Source organism: Salmo salar, chromosome 13, assembly GCF_965601325.2.
Source record: "Salmo salar chromosome 13, fSalSal1, whole genome shotgun sequence".
In the NCBI taxonomy this organism is placed as follows: Eukaryota; Metazoa; Chordata; class Actinopteri; order Salmoniformes; family Salmonidae; genus Salmo; species Salmo salar.
Window position 1 is genome coordinate 21340001 of NC_138303.1, and position 22197 is coordinate 21362197.

General features: G+C 38.8%; 1 protein-coding gene across 4 annotated transcripts in view; it reads left to right on the forward strand.

The window, feature by feature from the left end:
* uckl1b (uridine-cytidine kinase 1-like 1b) overlaps positions 1-21556 on the forward strand; it is a 66222-nt gene extending 44666 nt beyond the window's left edge. For 3 of the 4 annotated variants that reach the window (XM_014134724.3, XM_014134720.3, XM_014134722.3), the window contains exons 8-15: positions 1796-1815; positions 3385-3483; positions 17109-17202; positions 17888-17950; positions 18297-18419; positions 18573-18680; positions 19516-19672; positions 19889-21556. In XM_014134724.3, the coding sequence (XP_013990199.1) occupies positions 1796-1815; positions 3385-3483; positions 17109-17202; positions 17888-17950; positions 18297-18419; positions 18573-18680; positions 19516-19672; positions 19889-19968 (744 nt within the window). In that variant the 3' untranslated portion in view covers positions 19969-21556. Of the gene's footprint in view, positions 1-506; positions 524-1795; positions 1816-3384; positions 3484-17108; positions 17203-17887; positions 17951-18296; positions 18420-18572; positions 18681-19515; positions 19673-19888 lie in introns of all 4 variants that reach the window. The other variant, XM_014134723.3, reaches the window with a different exon arrangement.
* The last annotated feature ends 641 nt before the right edge of the window (positions 21557-22197 follow it).

The window sequence follows — 22197 nt, forward strand, 5'->3', positions numbered from 1 at the left end:
ACAGCTAACCAGACTGATGCCAGCTCCATTTCCCCCACTAGTGGAACAAGAAAGCATTTTCTGTTATAGCTCTACGTTTCATGATTTCCTGAGAAAGATTAGACAAAATGAAGAATATAGAAAATGAAGTATAGATTTAAAAGCATGACCAGGGGCGTTTTGCTGTGTGACTTGTGGTACATACACTAATGACTAACAGGGTCGGTGTGTCAATTCTATTTCAATTCAGGCGACGGAAATGAAATTCCAGTTCACAAATTAAAATAAATGTTTTCTGTTCCTGAAATGGAATTTCAGTTCATTGCCTAAATTTGAACAAATTGAAGTGGAATCGCTTCCATCCCCCATTACCAATGAAGGCATGTGCTGTTATTGTGGTGTTACCTATTTGACACGGTACTATTGACCTTGCCCCACCTGCACACGGACTCTCATACTCCTCCTTCCATCCCTCCAACTCCTTCCTCCATCCCTCCAACTCCTCCCTCTATCCCTCCATCACACAGCGCGAGCTCAGCGTCAGGTAGAGTAGCACAACTCTTTACTGTACCGCCGAACCCTTCTCCACCACACCCCAGTTCCCAGATGGAGGGCAAGAAGAGGGGGGCACAAAACATGAGTATGTAGAAGTTGCCCTAAATCACTGATCCTGGGTCAGATATCCTCAACCGTTCCCAGATGTGGTTACGGGCAACTTCTACATCGAAGCCAACATCCTCACTCTCCAACTGCTTGCTGCTGTTACACAGAATCAACCCCAGGAGCCCACCTTGTCAATGACTCATACAGTACAGTGAAGGACGTAACAGCATCGATGGGAAATGAGTCTTCCATTACAGGTAGCAATAGTAATTGGCATGTCACCACGTGTGACACCACATATGCTGTTAAAGCATGCGGTACAAAAACAGCTTTGAGTGAGCAGAGATTTGAGAGACTCTCTGCCCTTTGACAGACACGCCACACGTCACTTCTGTGTTTCTCACGCTTCTATGTGCAGCAGGCAGTTGATTGGAGGATGATGTTTTTTTCCTCTACCTTACATACATGATGGCTCACACACAACCACCCGCTGCATTCTGTGTCTAAACAGAATCTACTGAGACATTTTCACTGACCCCTCCTCTCAGCTCCAGAGAGAGAGAGAGGAAGAGTGTGAGATAGAGAAAGACCGTTATTGTCACACAATCTAAAAACCTCTGTTTTCTATATCTATTATTAAAAGCTGAGTTCTTCCATTGAGTATGTCGGCCACAGCAGATCAGAGCGAGAGAGAGAGGAAGTGTGTTTGGTGTCTGTCTTTAGACACAGGATGTGTCAGGGGCCTTTGATCTCTGAGTCATACCTCTGTGCTTTACCTCTATACTGCAGAGACACAGTGTAGGTGTGACAGCTAAAGCCAGCCTGAGAGCGGCCCACGTGTACACACGACCCACAATGCCACAACCGCTGGCTGAATTGTAGTGACCGTTGTTACTGAGTGGACTAACCGAGTTGGAACTATTATTTGTAAGTTCATGAAAAAGATGATTTAGCAATTTTGTATGGTAATTTGTCTTGGTCTAAGGAAGTGTGAGGATTGCTCACAGCGGATTCAGCTGTCACACACATCACTGTATCACATGATCATATCTTTATCCATCCCTTTATTTACCAGATGTTGTCTTTTTTCTTTTATTTTCTTCCTCTTTTCTGTTGTCGTCGTTGTGTGTCTCTGTCGTTGTGTGTCTCTGTCATTGTGTGTCTCTGTCTGTGTGTGTCATTGTGTTTCGTCCAAACCCTCTTCTCTCCATAGAGGAAACTGCGCTGGGATATGTGAGCAGATTTGCATATGATTTATCTGTGTTTGCATTTTCTTTCTTTTAAAGTTCGGTATCCCATAGGAGTTTTGTTTTTAGAGAGTGAAATGGTATGACAGCGTGGTCTTTGTTTCTTAAGAAGAGTGTGGGGATTTCATGTCATATCACTCAACTCAAAGCTTGCATGACCTCAATTCTAATCTTTGGCAAGACCAGGGGTGTGTTCAGTTTGCTTAAACATTTGCTGCGTTGCGTAACGTTGCGCTTGTACTGAACGACACGTTTCCCCAAAGTGCTCTTCAACTTTCTTGAACAGACTTTGAGGGACGTTTGCTCCGTTTGGTGGGTGTGGTGGGATGTGGCTTGAAGCAATAAGTGACGTATTTAAAGGGCAGCTGATAGCATTCCCCAACCAACAACCCAACCCCTCCCCGTTTTTCAACTGGTTGTTCAGAACAGCACTGTTTCCATTTAGTCGAATATTGCATTACGTTTCTTTGTACTGAACGCAGCCCAGAACTCATTGTTTTAAAGTCAGATTCTAGTCCATAACTTAGTTTGATCGTTTTTTCTTTGAATCAGCCTGTGTTGATCTGAATTGAGGAGTTGGGCTTTCTTTGAGTTGGTGTGTGGGTGTGGGTTGGTTGGTTCTTTTATCCTTGTGGGGACCTAAAATGACCCAAAGTCCCCACAAGGATAGTAAAACAAAGAACATTCTCATGGGGACATTTTCCACATCCCCATGAGGACAAAGGCTATTTTAAGTTTAGGGTTACAATTAGGGTTAGAATTAGGGTTACGGGTTAGTGGTTTGGGTTAAGGTTATGGTAAGGATAAGGGTTAGTGTGAAGGGATTAGGGTAAATAGGATTTTGAATGGAAATTCATTTTAGATCCCCACAAGGATAGAAGAACAAAACGTGTGTTTGTGTTTGTATGTGTGTAATCCCATGAATCACATGGGATTATAACAACACAAAGAGAACAATTAAGAGAACACGGCTTTCTTCATGTTCCTCAGATTACGTGTTGAGAGTCTCAAATGAATCAGAACCAAATCACTGTATTTACACCACCATTAGTACCAGAGGACACTTGATCCAACGTTTCCTGACTAGTTTCACTTTCATTTATTGCACATTGATCAATGTTGAATGAATTAGTTGTTGAATGAATTAGTCTTTCAGCACTCACTGTAGAATCTAACTGCACTGAGACCAAAACAGTAGCTAAAAACGTCAAACGCTCTCTGTGATTGTCTCTTAAAGCTGTTGTATAATCCCACTAAGGCAGACAGTACAGTCTCCGTTCAGTGATGCTAACTGACCTGTATCTGCTCTGCCTATTTTAATCTAGTGTGTTTTTATTGTGTGTTTTTTAGAATACTACTACCCACTAATCAATATTAACAGCAGTGTGATGAATACTGTTTAAGATATGTGTGTGTATGTGTATGTGTGTGCGCTGGTGTCTGCTTATTTTGTATGCGTGTGTTTCAAGCCTGTGACTGTATGTATGCACCCTGCCGCCTATTCAGTGCTCTTACATCCACCCGCCCTTTCTTTTCCTGGTTGCTATGGTTACAGGGCGGCCCTTGCCTCTGCCCACCAGGCCCAGCCCCTCCCCCAGACCCTGAGTGTTCTGGAGAGTACGCCCCAGGTCAGGGGCATGCACACCATAATAAGGTATACACACTGGATACTGTATACACACTGGATACTGTATACACACTGCATACTGTATACACACTGGATACTGTATACACACTGGATACTGTATAACGACTACCTCAAGAACTAATGTAGAACAACCCACTATAGTACTAGTATAACTACCTCTAGAACTAATGTAGAACAACCCACTATACTACTAGTATAACTACCTCTAGAACTAATGTAGAACAACCCACTATACTACTAGTATAACTACCTCTAGAACTAATGTAGAACAACCCACTATACTACTAGTATAACTACCTCTAGAACTAATGTAGAACAACCCACTATAATACTAGTATAACTACCTCTAGAACTAATGTAGAACAACCCACTATAATACTAGTATAACTACCTCTAGAACTAATGTAGAACAACCCACTATACTACTAGTATAACTACCTCTAGAACTAATGTAGAACAACCCACTATAATACTAGTATAACTACCTCTAGAACTAATGTAGAACAACCCACTATACTACTAGTATAACTACCTCTAGAACTAATGTAGAACAACCCACTATAATACTAGTATAACTACCTCTAGAACTAATGTAGAACAACCCACTATAATACTAGTATAACTACCTCTAGAACTAATGTAGAACAACCCACTATACTACTAGTATAACTACCTCTAGAACTAATGTAGAACAACCCACTATAATACTAGTATAACTACCTCTAGAACTAATGTAGAACAACCCACTATAATACTAGTATAACTACCTCTAGAACTAATGTAGAACAACCCACTATACTACTAGTATAACTACCTCTAGAACTAATGTAGAACAACCCACTATACTACTAGTATAACTACCTCTAGAACTAATGTAGAACAACCCACTATAATACTAGTATAACTACCTCTAGAACTAATGTAGAACAACCCACTATAATACTAGTATAACTACTACCTCTAGAACTAATGTAGAACAACCCACTATAATACTAGTATAACTACCTCTAGAACTAATGTAGAACAACCCACTATAATACTAGTATAACTACCTCTAGAACTAATGTAGAACAACCCACTATAATACTAGTATAACTACCTCTAGAACTAATGTAGAACAACCCACTATAATACTAGTATAACTACCTCTAGAACTAATGTAGAACAACCCACTATACTACTAGTATAACTACCTCTAGAACTAATGTAGAACAACCCACTATAATACTAGTATAACTACCTCTAGAACTAATGTAGAACAACCCACTATACTACTAGTATAACTACTACCTCTAGAACTAATGTAGAACAACCCACTATAATACTAGTATAACTACCTCTAGAACTAATGTAGAACAACCCACTATACTACTAGTATAACTACTACCTCTAGAACTAATGTAGAACAACCCACTATAATACTAGTATAACTACCTCTAGAACTAATGTAGAACAACCCACTATAATACTAGTATAACTACCTCTAGAACTAATGTAGAACAACCCACTATACTACTAGTATAACTACCTCTAGAACTAATGTAGAACAACCCACTATAATACTAGTATAACTACCTCTAGAACTAATGTAGAACAACCCACTATACTACTAGTATAACTACCTCTAGAACTAATGTAGAACAACCCACTATACTACTAGTATAACTACCTCTAGAACTAATGTAGAACAACCCACTATAATACTAGTATAACTACCTCTAGAACTAATGTAGAACAACCCACTATAATACTAGTATAACTACCTCTAGAACTAATGTAGAACAACCCACTATACTACTAGTATAACTACCTCTAGAACTAATGTAGAACAACCCACTATACTACTAGTATAACTACCTCTAGAACTAATGTAGAACAACCCACTATAATACTAGTATAACTACCTCTAGAACTAATGTAGAACAACCCACTATACTACTAGTATAACTACCTCTAGAACTAATGTAGAACAACCCACTATAATACTAGTATAACTACCTCTAGAACTAATGTAGAACAACCCACTATACTACTAGTATAACTACCTCTAGAACTAATGTAGAACAACCCACTATAATACTAGTATAACTACCTCTAGAACTAATGTAGAACAACCCACTATACTACTAGTATAACTACCTCTAGAACTAATGTAGAACAACCCACTATACTACTAGTATAACTACTACCTCTAGAACTAATGTAGAACAACCCACTATAATACTAGTATAACTACCTCTAGAACTAATGTAGAACAACCCACTATACTACTAGTATAACTACTACCTCTAGAACTAATGTAGAACAACCCACTATAATACTAGTATAACTACCTCTAGAACTAATGTAGAACAACCCACTATAATACTAGTATAACTACCTCTAGAACTAATGTAGAACAACCCACTATACTACTAGTATAACTACCTCTAGAACTAATGTAGAACAACCCACTATAATACTAGTATAACTACTACCTCTAGAACTAATGTTGAACAACCCACTATACTACTAGTATAACTACCTCTAGAACTAATGTAGAACAACCCACTATACTACTAGTATAACTACCTCTAGAACTAATGTAGAACAACCCACTATACTACTAGTATAACTACTACCTCTAGAACTAATGTAGAACAACCCACTATAATACTAGTATAACTACCTCTAGAACTAATGTAGAACAACCCACTATAATACTAGTATAACTACCTCTAGAACTAATGTAGAACAACCCACTATACTACTAGTATAACTACCTCTAGAACTAATGTAGAACAACCCACTATACTACTAGTATAACTACCTCTAGAACTAATGTAGAACAACCCACTATACTACTAGTATAACTACCTCTAGAACTAATGTAGAACAACCCACTATAATACTAGTATAACTACCTCTAGAACTAATGTAGAACAACCCACTATACTACTAGTATAACTACCTCTAGAACTAATGTAGAACAACCCACTATAATACTAGTATAACTACCTCTAGAACTAATGTAGAACAACCCACTATAATACTAGTATAACTACCTCTAGAACTAATGTAGAACAACCCACTATAATACTAGTATAACTACCTCTAGAACTAATGTAGAACAACCCACTATAATACTAGTATAACTACCTCTAGAACTAATGTAGAACAACCCACTATAATACTAGTATAACTACCTCTAGAACTAATGTAGAACAACCCACTATACTACTAGTATAACTACCTCTAGAACTAATGTAGAACAACCCACTATAATACTAGTATAACTACCTCTAGAACTAATGTAGAACAACCCACTATAATACTAGTATAACTACCTCTAGAACTAATGTAGAACAACCCACTATACTACTAGTATAACTACCTCTAGAACTAATGTAGAACAACCCACTATACTACTAGTATAACTACTACCTCTAGAACTAATGTAGAACAACCCACTATACTACTAGTATAACTACCTCTAGAACTAATGTAGAACAACCCACTATACTACTAGTATAACTACCTCTAGAACTAATGTAGAACAACCCACTATACTACTAGTATAACTACCTCTAGAACTAATGTAGAACAACCCACTATAATACTAGTATAACTACCTCTAGAACTAATGTAGAACAACCCACTATACTACTAGTATAACTACTACCTCTAGAACTAATGTAGAACAACCCACTATAATACTAGTATAACTACCTCTAGAACTAATGTAGAACAACCCACTATACTACTAGTATAACTACCTCTAGAACTAATGTAGAACAACCCACTATAATACTAGTATAACTACCTCTAGAACTAATGTAGAACAACCCACTATAATACTAGTATAACTACCTCTAGAACTAATGTAGAACAACCCACTATACTACTAGTATAACTACCTCTAGAACTAATGTAGAACAACCCACTATACTACTAGTATAACTACCTCTAGAACTAATGTAGAACAACCCACTATACTACTAGTATAACTACCTCTAGAACTAATGTAGAACAACCCACTATAATACTAGTATAACTACCTCTAGAACTAATGTAGAACAACCCACTATAATACTAGTATAACTACCTCTAGAACTAATGTAGAACAACCCACTATACTACTAGTATAACTACCTCTAGAACTAATGTAGAACAACCCACTATAATACTAGTATAACTACCTCTAGAACTAATGTAGAACAACCCACTATAATACTAGTATAACTACCTCTAGAACTAATGTAGAACAACCCACTATAATACTAGTATAACTACCTCTAGAACTAATGTAGAACAACCCACTATAATACTAGTATAACTACCTCTAGAACTAATGTAGAACAACCCACTATACTACTAGTATAACTACCTCTAGAACTAATGTAGAACAACCCACTATAATACTAGTATAACTACCTCTAGAACTAATGTAGAACAACCCACTATAATACTAGTATAACTACTACCTCTAGAACTAATGTAGAACAACCCACTATACTACTAGTATAACTACCTCTAGAACTAATGTAGAACAACCCACTATAATACTAGTATAACTACCTCTAGAACTAATGTAGAACAACCCACTATAATACTAGTATAACTACCTCTAGAACTAATGTAGAACAACCCACTATAATACTAGTATAACTACCTCTAGAACTAATGTAGAACAACCCACTATAATACTAGTATAACTACCTCTAGAACTAATGTAGAACAACCCACTATAATACTAGTATAACTACCTCTAGAACTAATGTAGAACAACCCACTATAATACTAGTATAACTACCTCTAGAACTAATGTAGAACAACCCACTATACTACTAGTATAACTACCTCTAGAACTAATGTAGAACAACCCACTATAATACTAGTATAACTACCTCTAGAACTAATGTAGAACAACCCACTATACTACTAGTATAACTACCTCTAGAACTAATGTAGAACAACCCACTATAATACTAGTATAACTACCTCTAGAACTAATGTAGAACAACCCACTATACTACTAGTATAACTACCTCTAGAACTAATGTAGAACAACCCACTATAATACTAGTATAACTACTACCTCTAGAACTAATGTAGAACAACCCACTATAATACTAGTATAACTACCTCTAGAACTAATGTAGAACAACCCACTATACTACTAGTATAACTACCTCTAGAACTAATGTAGAACAACCCACTATAATACTAGTATAACTACCTCTAGAACTAATGTAGAACAACCCACTATAATACTAGTATAACTACCTCTAGAACTAATGTAGAACAACCCACTATAATACTAGTATAACTACCTCTAGAACTAATGTAGAACAACCCACTATAATACTAGTATAACTACCTCTAGAACTAATGTAGAACAACCCACTATAATACTAGTATAACTACCTCTAGAACTAATGTAGAACAACCCACTATAATACTAGTATAACTACCTCTAGAACTAATGTAGAACAACCCACTATAATACTAGTATAACTACCTCTAGAACTAATGTAGAACAACCCACTATAATACTAGTATAACTACCTCTAGAACTAATGTAGAACAACCCACTATACTACTAGTATAACTACCTCTAGAACTAATGTAGAACAACCCACTATAATACTAGTATAACTACTACCTCTAGAACTAATGTAGAACAACCCACTATACTACTAGTATAACTACCTCTAGAACTAATGTAGAACAACCCACTATACTACTAGTATAACTACCTCTAGAACTAATGTAGAACAACCCACTATACTACTAGTATAACTACCTCTAGAACTAATGTAGAACAACCCACTATAATACTAGTATAACTACCTCTAGAACTAATGTAGAACAACCCACTATAATACTAGTATAACTACCTCTAGAACTAATGTAGAACAACCCACTATACTACTAGTATAACTACCTCTAGAACTAATGTAGAACAACCCACTATACTACTAGTATAACTACCTCTAGAACTAATGTAGAACAACCCACTATACTACTAGTATAACTACTACCTCTAGAACTAATGTAGAACAACCCACTATAATACTAGTATAACTACCTCTAGAACTAATGTAGAACAACCCACTATAATACTAGTATAACTACCTCTAGAACTAATGTAGAACAACCCACTATACTACTAGTATAACTACCTCTAGAACTAATGTAGAACAACCCACTATAATACTAGTATAACTACCTCTAGAACTAATGTAGAACAACCCACTATACTACTAGTATAACTACCTCTAGAACTAATGTAGAACAACCCACTATAATACTAGTATAACTACCTCTAGAACTAATGTAGAACAACCCACTATAATACTAGTATAACTACCTCTAGAACTAATGTAGAACAACCCACTATACTACTAGTATAACTACCTCTAGAACTAATGTAGAACAACCCACTATACTACTAGTATAACTACCTCTAGAACTAATGTAGAACAACCCACTATACTACTAGTATAACTACCTCTAGAACTAATGTAGAACAACCCACTATAATACTAGTATAACTACCTCTAGAACTAATGTAGAACAACCCACTATAATACTAGTATAACTACCTCTAGAACTAATGTAGAACAACCCACTATACTACTAGTATAACTACCTCTAGAACTAATGTAGAACAACCCACTATAATACTAGTATAACTACCTCTAGAACTAATGTAGAACAACCCACTATAATACTAGTATAACTACCTCTAGAACTAATGTAGAACAACCCACTATACTACTAGTATAACTACCCCTAGAACTAATGTAGAACAACCCACTATACTACTAGTATAACTACCTCTAGAACTAATGTAGAACAACCCACTATAATACTAGTATAACTACCTCTAGAACTAATGTAGAACAACCCACTATAATACTAGTATAACTACCTCTAGAACTAATGTAGAACAACCCACTATACTACTAGTATAACTACCTCTAGAACTAATGTAGAACAACCCACTATACTACTAGTATAACTACTACCTCTAGAACTAATGTAGAACAACCCACTATAATACTAGTATAACTACCTCTAGAACTAATGTAGAACAACCCACTATACTACTAGTATAACTACCTCTAGAACTAATGTAGAACAACCCACTATACTACTAGTATAACTACTACCTCTAGAACTAATGTAGAACAACCCACTATAATACTAGTATAACTACCTCTAGAACTAATGTAGAACAACCCACTATAATACTAGTATAACTACTACCTCTAGAACTAATGTAGAACAACCCACTATAATACTAGTATAACTACCTCTAGAACTAATGTAGAACAACCCACTATAATACTAGTATAACTACCTCTAGAACTAATGTAGAACAACCCACTATAATACTAGTATAACTACCTCTAGAACTAATGTAGAACAACCCACTATACTACTAGTATAACTACCCCTAGAACTAATGTAGAACAACCCACTATACTACTAGTATAACTACCTCTAGAACTAATGTAGAACAACCCACTATAATACTAGTATAACTACCTCTAGAACTAATGTAGAACAACCCACTATACTACTAGTATAACTACCTCTAGAACTAATGTAGAACAACCCACTATACTACTAGTATAACTACCTCTAGAACTAATGTAGAACAACCCACTATAATACTAGTATAACTACCTCTAGAACTAATGTAGAACAACCCACTATACTACTAGTATAACTACCTCTAGAACTAATGTAGAACAACCCACTATACTACTAGTATAACTACCTCTAGAACTAATGTAGAACAACCCACTATAATACTAGTATAACTACCTCTAGAACTAATGTAGAACAACCCACTATAATACTAGTATAACTACCTCTAGAACTAATGTAGAACAACCCACTATAATACTAGTATAACTACCTCTAGAACTAATGTAGAACAACCCACTATAATACTAGTATAACTACCTCTAGAACTAATGTAGAACAACCCACTATAATACTAGTATAACTACCTCTAGAACTAATGTAGAACAACCCACTATAATACTAGTATAACTACCTCTAGAACTAATGTAGAACAACCCACTATACTACTAGTATAACTACCTCTAGAACTAATGTAGAACAACCCACTATAATACTAGTATAACTACCTCTAGAACTAATGTAGAACAACCCACTATAGTACTAGTATAACTACCTCTAGAACTAATGTAGAACAACCCACTATACTACTAGTATAACTACCTCTAGAACTAATGTAGAACAACCCACTATACTACTAGTATAACTACCTCTAGAACTAATGTAGAACAACCCACTATACTACTAGTATAACTACCTCTAGAACTAATGTAGAACAACCCACTATAATACTAGTATAACTACCTCTAGAACTAATGTAGAACAACCCACTATACTACTAGTATAACTACTACCTCTAGAACTAATGTAGAACAACCCACTATAATACTAGTATAACTACCTCTAGAACTAATGTAGAACAACCCACTATACTACTAGTATAACTACTACCTCTAGAACTAATGTAGAACAACCCACTATACTACTAGTATAACTACCTCTAGAACTAATGTAGAACAACCCACTATAATACTAGTATAACTACCTCTAGAACTAATGTAGAACAACCCACTATACTACTAGTATAACTACCTCTAGAACTAATGTAGAACAACCCACTATACTACTAGTATAACTACCTCTAGAACTAATGTAGAACAACCCACTATAATACTAGTATAACTACCTCTAGAACTAATGTAGAACAACCCACTATACTACTAGTATAACTACCTCTAGAACTAATGTAGAACAACCCACTATAATACTAGTATAACTACCTCTAGAACTAATGTAGAACAACCCACTATACTACTAGTATAACTACCTCTAGAACTAATGTAGAACAACCCACTATAATACTAGTATAACTACCTCTAGAACTAATGTAGAACAACCCACTATAATACTAGTATAACTACCTCTAGAACTAATGTAGAACAACCCACTATACTACTAGTATAACTACCTCTAGAACTAATGTAGAACAACCCACTATAATACTAGTATAACTACCTCTAGAACTAATGTAGAACAACCCACTATACTACTAGTATAACTACCTCTAGAACTAATGTAGAACAACCCACTATAATACTAGTATAACTACTACCTCTAGAACTAATGTAGAACAACCCACTATACTACTAGTATAACTACCTCTAGAACTAATGTAGAACAACCCACTATACTACTAGTATAACTACCTCTAGAACTAATGTAGAACAACCCACTATAATACTAGTATAACTACCTCTAGAACTAATGTAGAACAACCCACTATACTACTAGTATAACTACCTCTAGAACTAATGTAGAACAACCCACTATACTACTAGTATAACTACCTCTAGAACTAATGTAGAACAACCCACTATAATACTAGTATAACTACCTCTAGAACTAATGTAGAACAACCCACTATAATACTAGTATAACTACCTCTAGAACTAATGTAGAACAACCCACTATACTACTAGTATAACTACCTCTAGAACTAATGTAGAACAACCCACTATAATACTAGTATAACTACCTCTAGAACTAATGTAGAACAACCCACTATACTACTAGTATAACTACCTCTAGAACTAATGTAGAACAACCCACTATAATACTAGTATAACTACCTCTAGAACTAATGTAGAACAACCCACTATAATACTAGTATAACTACCTCTAGAACTAATGTAGAACAACCCACTATACTACTAGTATAACTACCTCTAGAACTAATGTAGAACAACCCACTATAATACTAGTATAACTACCTCTAGAACTAATGTAGAACAACCCACTATAATACTAGTATAACTACCTCTAGAACTAATGTAGAACAACCCACTATAATACTAGTATAACTACCTCTAGAACTAATGTAGAACAACCCACTATAATACTAGTATAACTACCTCTAGAACTAATGTAGAACAACCCACTATAATACTAGTATAACTACCTCTAGAACTAATGTAGAACAACCCACTATAATACTAGTATAACTACCTCTAGAACTAATGTAGAACAACCCACTATAATACTAGTATAACTACCTCTAGAACTAATGTAGAACAACCCACTATACTACTAGTATAACTACCTCTAGAACTAATGTAGAACAACCCACTATAATACTAGTATAACTACCTCTAGAACTAATGTAGAACAACCCACTATAATACTAGTATAACTACCTCTAGAACTAATGTAGAACAACCCACTATACTACTAGTATAACTACCTCTAGAACTAATGTAGAACAACCCACTATACTACTAGTATAACTACCTCTAGAACTAATGTAGAACAACCCACTATACTACTAGTATAACTACCTCTAGAACTAATGTAGAACAACCCACTATAATACTAGTATAACTACCTCTAGAACTAATGTAGAACAACCCACTATACTACTAGTATAACTACCTCTAGAACTAATGTAGAACAACCCACTATACTACTAGTATAACTACCTCTAGAACTAATGTAGAACAACCCACTATAATACTAGTATAACTACCTCTAGAACTAATGTAGAACAACCCACTATACTACTAGTATAACTACCTCTAGAACTAATGTAGAACAACCCACTATAATACTAGTATAACTACCTCTAGAACTAATGTAGAACAACCCACTATACTACTAGTATAACTACCTCTAGAACTAATGTAGAACAACCCACTATACTACTAGTATAACTACCTCTAGAACTAATGTAGAACAACCCACTATACTACTAGTATAACTACCTCTAGAACTAATGTAGAACAACCCACTATAATACTAGTATAACTACCCCTAGAACTAATGTAGAACAACCCACTATAATACTAGTATAACTACCTCTAGAACTAATGTAGAACAACCCACTATACTACTAGTATAACTACTACCTCTAGAACTAATGTAGAACAACCCACTATACTACTAGTATAACTACTACCTCTAGAACTAATGTAGAACAACCCACTATACTACTAGTATAACTACTACCTCTAGAACTAATGTAGAACAACCCACTATAATACTAGTATAACTACCTCTAGAACTAATGTAGAACAACCCACTATACTACTAGTATAACTACCTCTAGAACTAATGTAGAACAACCCACTATAATACTAGTATAACTACCTCTAGAACTAATGTAGAACAACCCACTATAATACTAGTATAACTACCTCTAGAACTAATGTAGAACAACCCACTATACTACTAGTATAACTACCTCTAGAACTAATGTAGAACAACCCACTATAATACTAGTATAACTACCTCTAGAACTAATGTAGAACAACCCACTATAATACTAGTATAACTACCTCTAGAACTAATGTAGAACAACCCACTATAGTACTAGTATAACTACCTCTAGAACTAATGTAGAACAACCCACTATAATACTAGTATAACTACCTCTAGAACTAATGTAGAACAACCCACTATACTACTAGTATAACTACCTCTAGAACTAATGTAGAACAACCCACTATAATACTAGTCAGGTATTTTACTAACACAGCCCAGGTCAGGGGATGCGCACCATCATCAGGTATCAGTAATAACCACTGCACTACACACTACTCAGTAAACCTACTAACTGATCTAGAGTCAGATAATGACACAGGTAGGTCAGAGCATAAACATACTGTAGCAAACATTCACTTCCACAATGTGGGTTGAGTGCGAATACATGACCCATAGTGTCTATTTTATCTGTCTGGTCCCTGGCTGTCTTTTATCTGTCTGGTCCCTGACTGTCTTTTATCTGTCTGGCCCCTGACTGTCTTTTATCTGTCTGGTCCCTGACTGTCTTTTATCTGTCTGGTCCCTGACTGTCTTTTATCTGTCTGGTCCCTGACTGTCTTTTATCTGTCTGGTCCCTGACTGTCTTTTATCTGTCTGGCCCCTGACTGTCTTTTATCTGTCTGGACCCTGGCTGTCTTTTATCTGTCTGGCCCCTGACTGTCTTTTATCTGTCTGGACCCTGGCTGTCTTTTATCTGTCTGGACCCTGGCTGTCTTTTATCTGTCTGGCCCCTGACTGTCTTTTATCTGTCTGGACCCTGACTGTCCCCCTGACTGTCTTTTATCTGTCTGGACCCTGGCTGTCTTTTATCTGTCTGGACCCTGGCTGTCTTTTATCTGTCTGGACCCTGGCTGTCTTTTATCTGTCTGGACCCTGGCTGTCTTTTATCTGTCTGGACCCTGGCTGTCTTTTATCTGTCTGGACCCTGGCTGTCTTTTATCTGTCTGGACCCTGACTGTCCCCCTGACTGTCTTTTATCTGTCTGGACCCTGGCTGTCTTTTATCTGTCTGGACCCTGGCTGTCTTTTATCTGTCTGGACCCTGGCTGTCTTTTATCTGTCTGGACCCTGGCTGTCTTTTATCTGTCTGGACCCTGGCTGTCTTTTATCTGTCTGGACCCTGGCTGTCTTTTATCTGTCTGGCCCCTGACTGTCTTTTATCTGTCTGGCCCCTGACTGTCTTTTATCTGTCTGGACCCTGACTGTCTTTTATCTGTCTGGACCCTGGCTGTCTTTTATCTGTCTGGACCCTGGCTGTCTTTTATCTGTCTGGACCCTGGCTGTCTTTTATCTGTCTGGTCCCTGACTGTCTTTTATCTGTCTGGTCCCTGACTGTCTTTTATCTGTCTGGCCCCAGACTGTCTTTTATCTGTCTGGTCCCTGACTGTCTTTTATCTGTCTGGACCCTGACTGTCTTTTATCTGTCTGGACCCTGGCTGTCTTTTATCTGTCTGGACCCTGGCTGTCTTTTATCTGTCTGGTCCCTGACTGTCTTTTATCTGTCTGGTCCCTGACTGTCTTTTATCTGTCTGGCCCCAGACTGTCTTTTATCTGTCTGGTCCCTGACTGTCTTTTATCTGTCTGGACCCTGGCTGTCTTTTATCTGTCTGGACCCTGGCTGTCTTTTATCTGTCTGGACCCTGACTGTCTTTTATCTGTCTGGTCCCTGGCTGTCTTTTATCTGTCTGGACCCTGGCTGTCTTTTATCTGTCTGGACCCTGGCTGTCTTTTATCTGTCTGGTCCCTGACTGTCTTTTATCTGTCTGGTCCCTGACTGTCTTTTATCTGTCTGGCCCCAGACTGTCTTTTATCTGTCTGGTCCCTGACTGTCTTTTATCTGTCTGGACCCTGGCTGTCTTTTATCTGTCTGGACCCTGGCTGTCTTTTATCTGTCTGGACCCTGGCTGTCTTTTATCTGTCTGGACCCTGGCTGTCTTTTATCTGTCTGGACCCTGGCTGTCTTTTATCTGTCTGGACCCTGGCTGTCTTTTATCTGTCTGGTCCCTGACTGTCTTTTATCTGTCTGGCCCCTGGCTGTCTTTTATCTGTCTGGACCCTGACTGTCTTTTATCTGTCTGGACCCTGACTGTCTTTTATCTGTCTGGCCCCTGGCTGTCTTTTATCTGTCTGGCCCCTGGCTGTCTTTTATCTGTCTGGCCCCTGGCTGTCTTTTATCTGTCTGGCCCCTGGCTGTCTTTTATCTGTCTGGTCCCTGACTGTCCTACTTCTTCTGCCCAGAAACAAAGAGACAAGCAGGGATGAGTTCATCTTCTACTCGAAGAGACTGATGCGTCTGCTGATTGAACGAGCGCTTTCCTTTCTTCCCTCAGAGGTACGTATGACAGAGAGACAGAGAGATAGAGGCTGCTCTGTTCTACTGTACCTTAACGTTCATACGTTCATACCCAAAGAGCGTATTTGAATGTAGTTTCATTTAGAAAGAGATGAAAAGATAGAGGGAGAAGAATTGAGTGATGGAAAAATGGGGGTAAGAAAGATGGAAAGAGAGTGTAAGAGATGGAAAGAGCATGAGAGGTCAAGATTGCGAGATGGTGCGAGAGAGAGAAAAAGAAGAGAGAGAGAGCGAAAAAGAGAGTCTGGCCTCTGGAGTATGGAAACTGTCAATCCACCGCAGTGGAAAGTTCTCACTATAAAACCAAAAAGACACACATACCGCGACTGCACAAACACACCATATCACTTGAATCGCACAGCAACTACAGTACACTGTGTATGTACCATCCACTACAGCTAGAGCTGTTGGAGTAAATAAGTGTTTTATTGATTGTTTAGTGTGGCCGGGGAAAAAATGGTACGGAGAAAAAAATGTATGAAATGTATGCATTCACTACTGTAAGTCGCTCTGGATAAGAGCGTCTGCTAAATGACTAAAATGTATATGTAAATGTGGCCAACTGAACATGCACCATGGGCTCGTTGTCTTGAGGTCTGTACTCATAAGTTCATCCTCCTCTCTCTCTCTCTCTCTCTCTCTCTCTCTCTCTCTCTTTCCACAGAGACATATAGTTCAAACACCGCAGGGAGAGGACTATGAAGGCAGGACTTTCCACGGGAAGAGGGTGAGTTGAGCTTTCTTTTTCTTCCTGCCTGTTTTTCTATCCATCTCTCACTTTCTCTCTCTCACTTTCTCCTTCCTATTCACTTGTTTCTATCTCTCCATTTCAGCCGTCTAGTTCCCTCTGATCAGAAAACTCAATCTGTGTGATTCAAATTAGCTTTATATAATAGCATATTTCATCTGTTGTTAGATGTTAACTCAGTCCTGTGTATTTATCAGCCAGTCTTGTCATGATGAACAGTATAGTATTACTGCTATCAAGTTCTTGTTCTTAAATGTACTGTACTCAGTTGTCAGTCAGTATGTTATAAATCCATTAACCTGGTTTCTCTTCTGGTTTTCAATAGATCACTGGAGTGTCCATCCTGCGAGCGGGAGAGACCATGGAGCCAGCTCTCCGGGCAGTGTGTAAAGATGTCCGCATCGGTAAGATCCTCATCCAGACCAACCAGGACACAGGAGAACCAGAGGTATGGATCTGGAAAACACACATGCTTGAAGCTTTGAGTAGGACCGCGGGACCTGACTAGGGAAAAGTTGGAGGAATAGTTATAGCCTTTTTGTCTGTCTTTCATTCTTCCCTTCATCCCCTCTTTCCTCCCTGTCCCCTCCCTCCCTCTCAGCTGCACTACCTGCGTCTGCCTAAGGACATCGGTGAGGACCATGTGATTCTGATGGACTGTACCGTGTCTACTGGGGCTGCTGCCATGATGGCCGTACGAGTCCTACTGGTAGGTGGTTCTGATGGACTGCACCGTGTGTACTGAGGCTGCTGCCATGATGGCCGTACGAGTCCTACTGGTAGGTGATTCTGATGGACTGCACCGTGTGTACTGAGGCTGCTGCCATGATGGCCGTACGAGTCCTACTGGTAGGTGATTCTGATGGACTGCACCGTGTGTACTGAGGCTGCTGCCATGATGGCCGTACGAGTCCTACTGGTAGGTGATTCTGATGGACTGCACCGTGTGTACTGAGGCTGCTGCCATGATGGCCGTACGAGTCCTACTGGTAGGTGATTCTGATGGACTGCACCGTGTGTACTGATGCTGCTGCCATGATGGCCGTACGAGTCCTACTGGTAGGTGATTCTGATGGACTGCACCGTGTGTACTGATGCTGCTGGCATGATGGCCGTACGAGTCCTACTGGTAGGTGGTTCTGATGGACTGCACCGTGTGTACTGATGCTGCTGGCATGATGGCCGTACGAGTCCTACTGGTAGGTGATTCTGATGGACTGCACCGTGTGTACTGAGGCTGCTGCCATGATGGCCGTACGAGTCCTACTGGTAGGTGGTTCTGATGGACTGCACCGTGTGTACTGAGGCTGCTGGCATGATGGCCATACGAGTCCTACTGGTAGGTGATTCTGATGGACTGCACCGTGTGTACTGAGGCTGCTGCCATGATGGCCATACGAGTCCTACTGGTAGGTGATTCTGATGGACTGCACCGTGTGTACTGATGCTGCTGCCATGATGGCCATACGAGTCCTACTGGTAGGTGGTTCTGATGGAATCTGATGATGCATCTCTCTCCGTGTCTGTCTGTGTGTCTTGTGTAGGACCATGATGTCCAGGAGGAGAAGATTCTGTTGGTGTCTCTGCTGATGGCTGAGATGGGGGTTCACTCTGTGGCCTACGCCTTCCCTCAGGTCCAAATCATCACCACCGCCGTCGACAAGAAGGTCAACGACCTCTTCCACATCATACCCGGCATAGGTGAGAAAAGAGAGAGAGAAAGGAAGTTTGTGTGTGTGTGTGTGTGTGTGTGTGTGTGTGTGTGTGTGTGTGTGTGTGTGTGTGTGTGTGTGTGTGTGTGTGTGTGTGTGTGTGTGTGTGTGTGTGTGTGTGTGTGTGTGTGTGTGTGTGTGTGCGTGCGTGCGCATGCTCTGCGTCAAACTCTAATCTCTGTTGTTGTTTGTCTCTTGTGTGAAGGAAATTTCGGTGATCGGTACTTTGGCACGGACGCACCCCCAGAATGGAGCGATGAGGAGATGGATGAGCCCAGTTACTGACGGGACAATTGGTAGACCCATTTGAATGATTCAGGGGTGCGCCGTTTGGAGGATGATTGAGGAATGTGCTCTTCACCCCACTGGGCAGCTACGTACACCCCCTTATTCTGGGGACCAAAGAAGACACCCTGGAGTTCTAGAGCACCGTGAATTTCACTGAGATACAGAAAATGAGTCAAAGATTAACAAAGGACAATTAATATATACATTATATACATCCAGTTTTTGTATATTTCTATTTGAGTTTTATGCCAATGCAGTTGTGGGACAGTTGTAAGAGAAAATGTAGTACTTTTTTAATGTGAATGTTGGTTTGTAAAATATTCTATTTTTGGTTGTTTGAATTGTGCTTTTTGAGGGTCCAAACCTTCATCTTTTTAACTGTGGATTACAACATTCAATAAGAGCTAAATGCAAAACACACTTTTTTATTTCTTTCTCAGAGCTTAATTAACCTTTCAGAATGCAATCCAAAAAATACACAGCCATATTGTTTGTTCTCTCTGCTCATAGAAAGTGCTTTCTTTCAAGGAACACTTCACCGGAAAATTGTGTAGGCGTAACTTTTTAACTCTCTGGTTTCTCCTCTTCTCTGCTTTGTAGCTACTGACCAAACCACACTCTTGCAAAATGTTAACACTTAGTCCTCTTTTCACAACAAGGCCTAAATATACTCCCACATCCTGATCTACCTGCTAGTCTACCTGTGAGTGGTTCCTCCACCCATGTCCCGCAGCTCGGTTAGCCGTGACCACTTTCATTGCCCTTAAACATCAGCACTTTATTCATGAAGGTTCCTCTGTCTGGGTATGATTCTGGGCCTATGCTGCCTATCATAATGAGGCCTTACACCTGTTGTTGTCATGCTAAATGTGTCCTAGTGATATCGGCGTAGGCTTCACCACCTAGGCCTACATTTAATTTGTGCTTTGTCTGCAACATAGAGACGAGAGAGACGGAGAAAATATACAGGAAGGATATGGTGGTTGTCCTCTTCTCATGGAAACTAACCTTGATATCTTCCATCACTTTCATCACTAACCCACCGCTGACACCAAGACGGCGGTGGGTTAAATATAGGATGACACTGACTTAAACGGTAGGCTAATGGGCTATAAAATAAAAAGGTTTTACAATTCAGAATAGGTCTACTGTTCTAATGAGCGCTGCCGTGGTGCCCTGGAAAGATGGATCATGGTCGTGAGGACAGTCACCAAGACACCTCTGCAGCAGAGGTAAAACTCCCACACCAGGGTTGCAAGGTAGGGCTGTCTGACAAATGGCGCAACATTGTGTAGGTTAATATTATTCATAGAACAGATTTAAGAGCTTTATGAAATTCACTTTTATTTCTAATCAGGTTATTACATTTGGGAATTTTAAAGGTAGCATAGGCTTATAATTAGCCTACATCATTCAGTTTTTGGAGGGTTTGAAATGGAATGGGTTTTGAATTTTAGTCTACATTGAAATTAATTTATGGGAATTAAATTGAATTTAAGCTGGATCTGAGCTTTTAAAACTTTTTTTCATGATTCTGCAGACCACAATAAAATAAACCATATACATATCAGTACTATAGCTGAAATATGTCTTGTGTAATTATTTATTTGTGTAGATTCTAGGTTATTAACATACAGCATCTATTGAGATGTAATGGAAAATGTATCACAACCAGCACCAGTCACAAACAGGAAAGAGGTGTGTGTGTGTGTGTGTGTGTGTGAGTGTTTGGCGGGTGCTTTGTGTCCCCACTGGCAGTGCAGGAGCCTGATGAGATCACAGATGCAGAAGCAGGGTAGCTATAAGACCTCCTAGCTACCCTGTGAATCTAGTCTCCAGTCTTCAACTGTAACCTGTTGGTGTCATTCTAGCCTTTGCATTCAAACGCAAACCTGCTGGTTTATTTCATACTCAAAGTATAGGCTTACCATTGCCCTTCGGAGGTGCAGATTTTTGCTGTGACGAGTTCAAAAGACAGGACAGTAAGCGAATGAAACATTTATGAGATGAGTAAGGCATAGTGACTACTAGTGAAGTCTGTAGATGTCGGGATCCAGGAGTAAGAAGAACTGCCACGTGGGTAAGTAGGGGAGTGGGGAGTCTCAAAGCCGTCTTACAGGCTTGACTTGGCACTCTTACCTTGTTTCTCCTTTTGCTATAAAAGGGAACGCACAAGGGGGAAACAAACAGACTGACTTGTATGATTGTTGTTAGTTTGGTTAATGT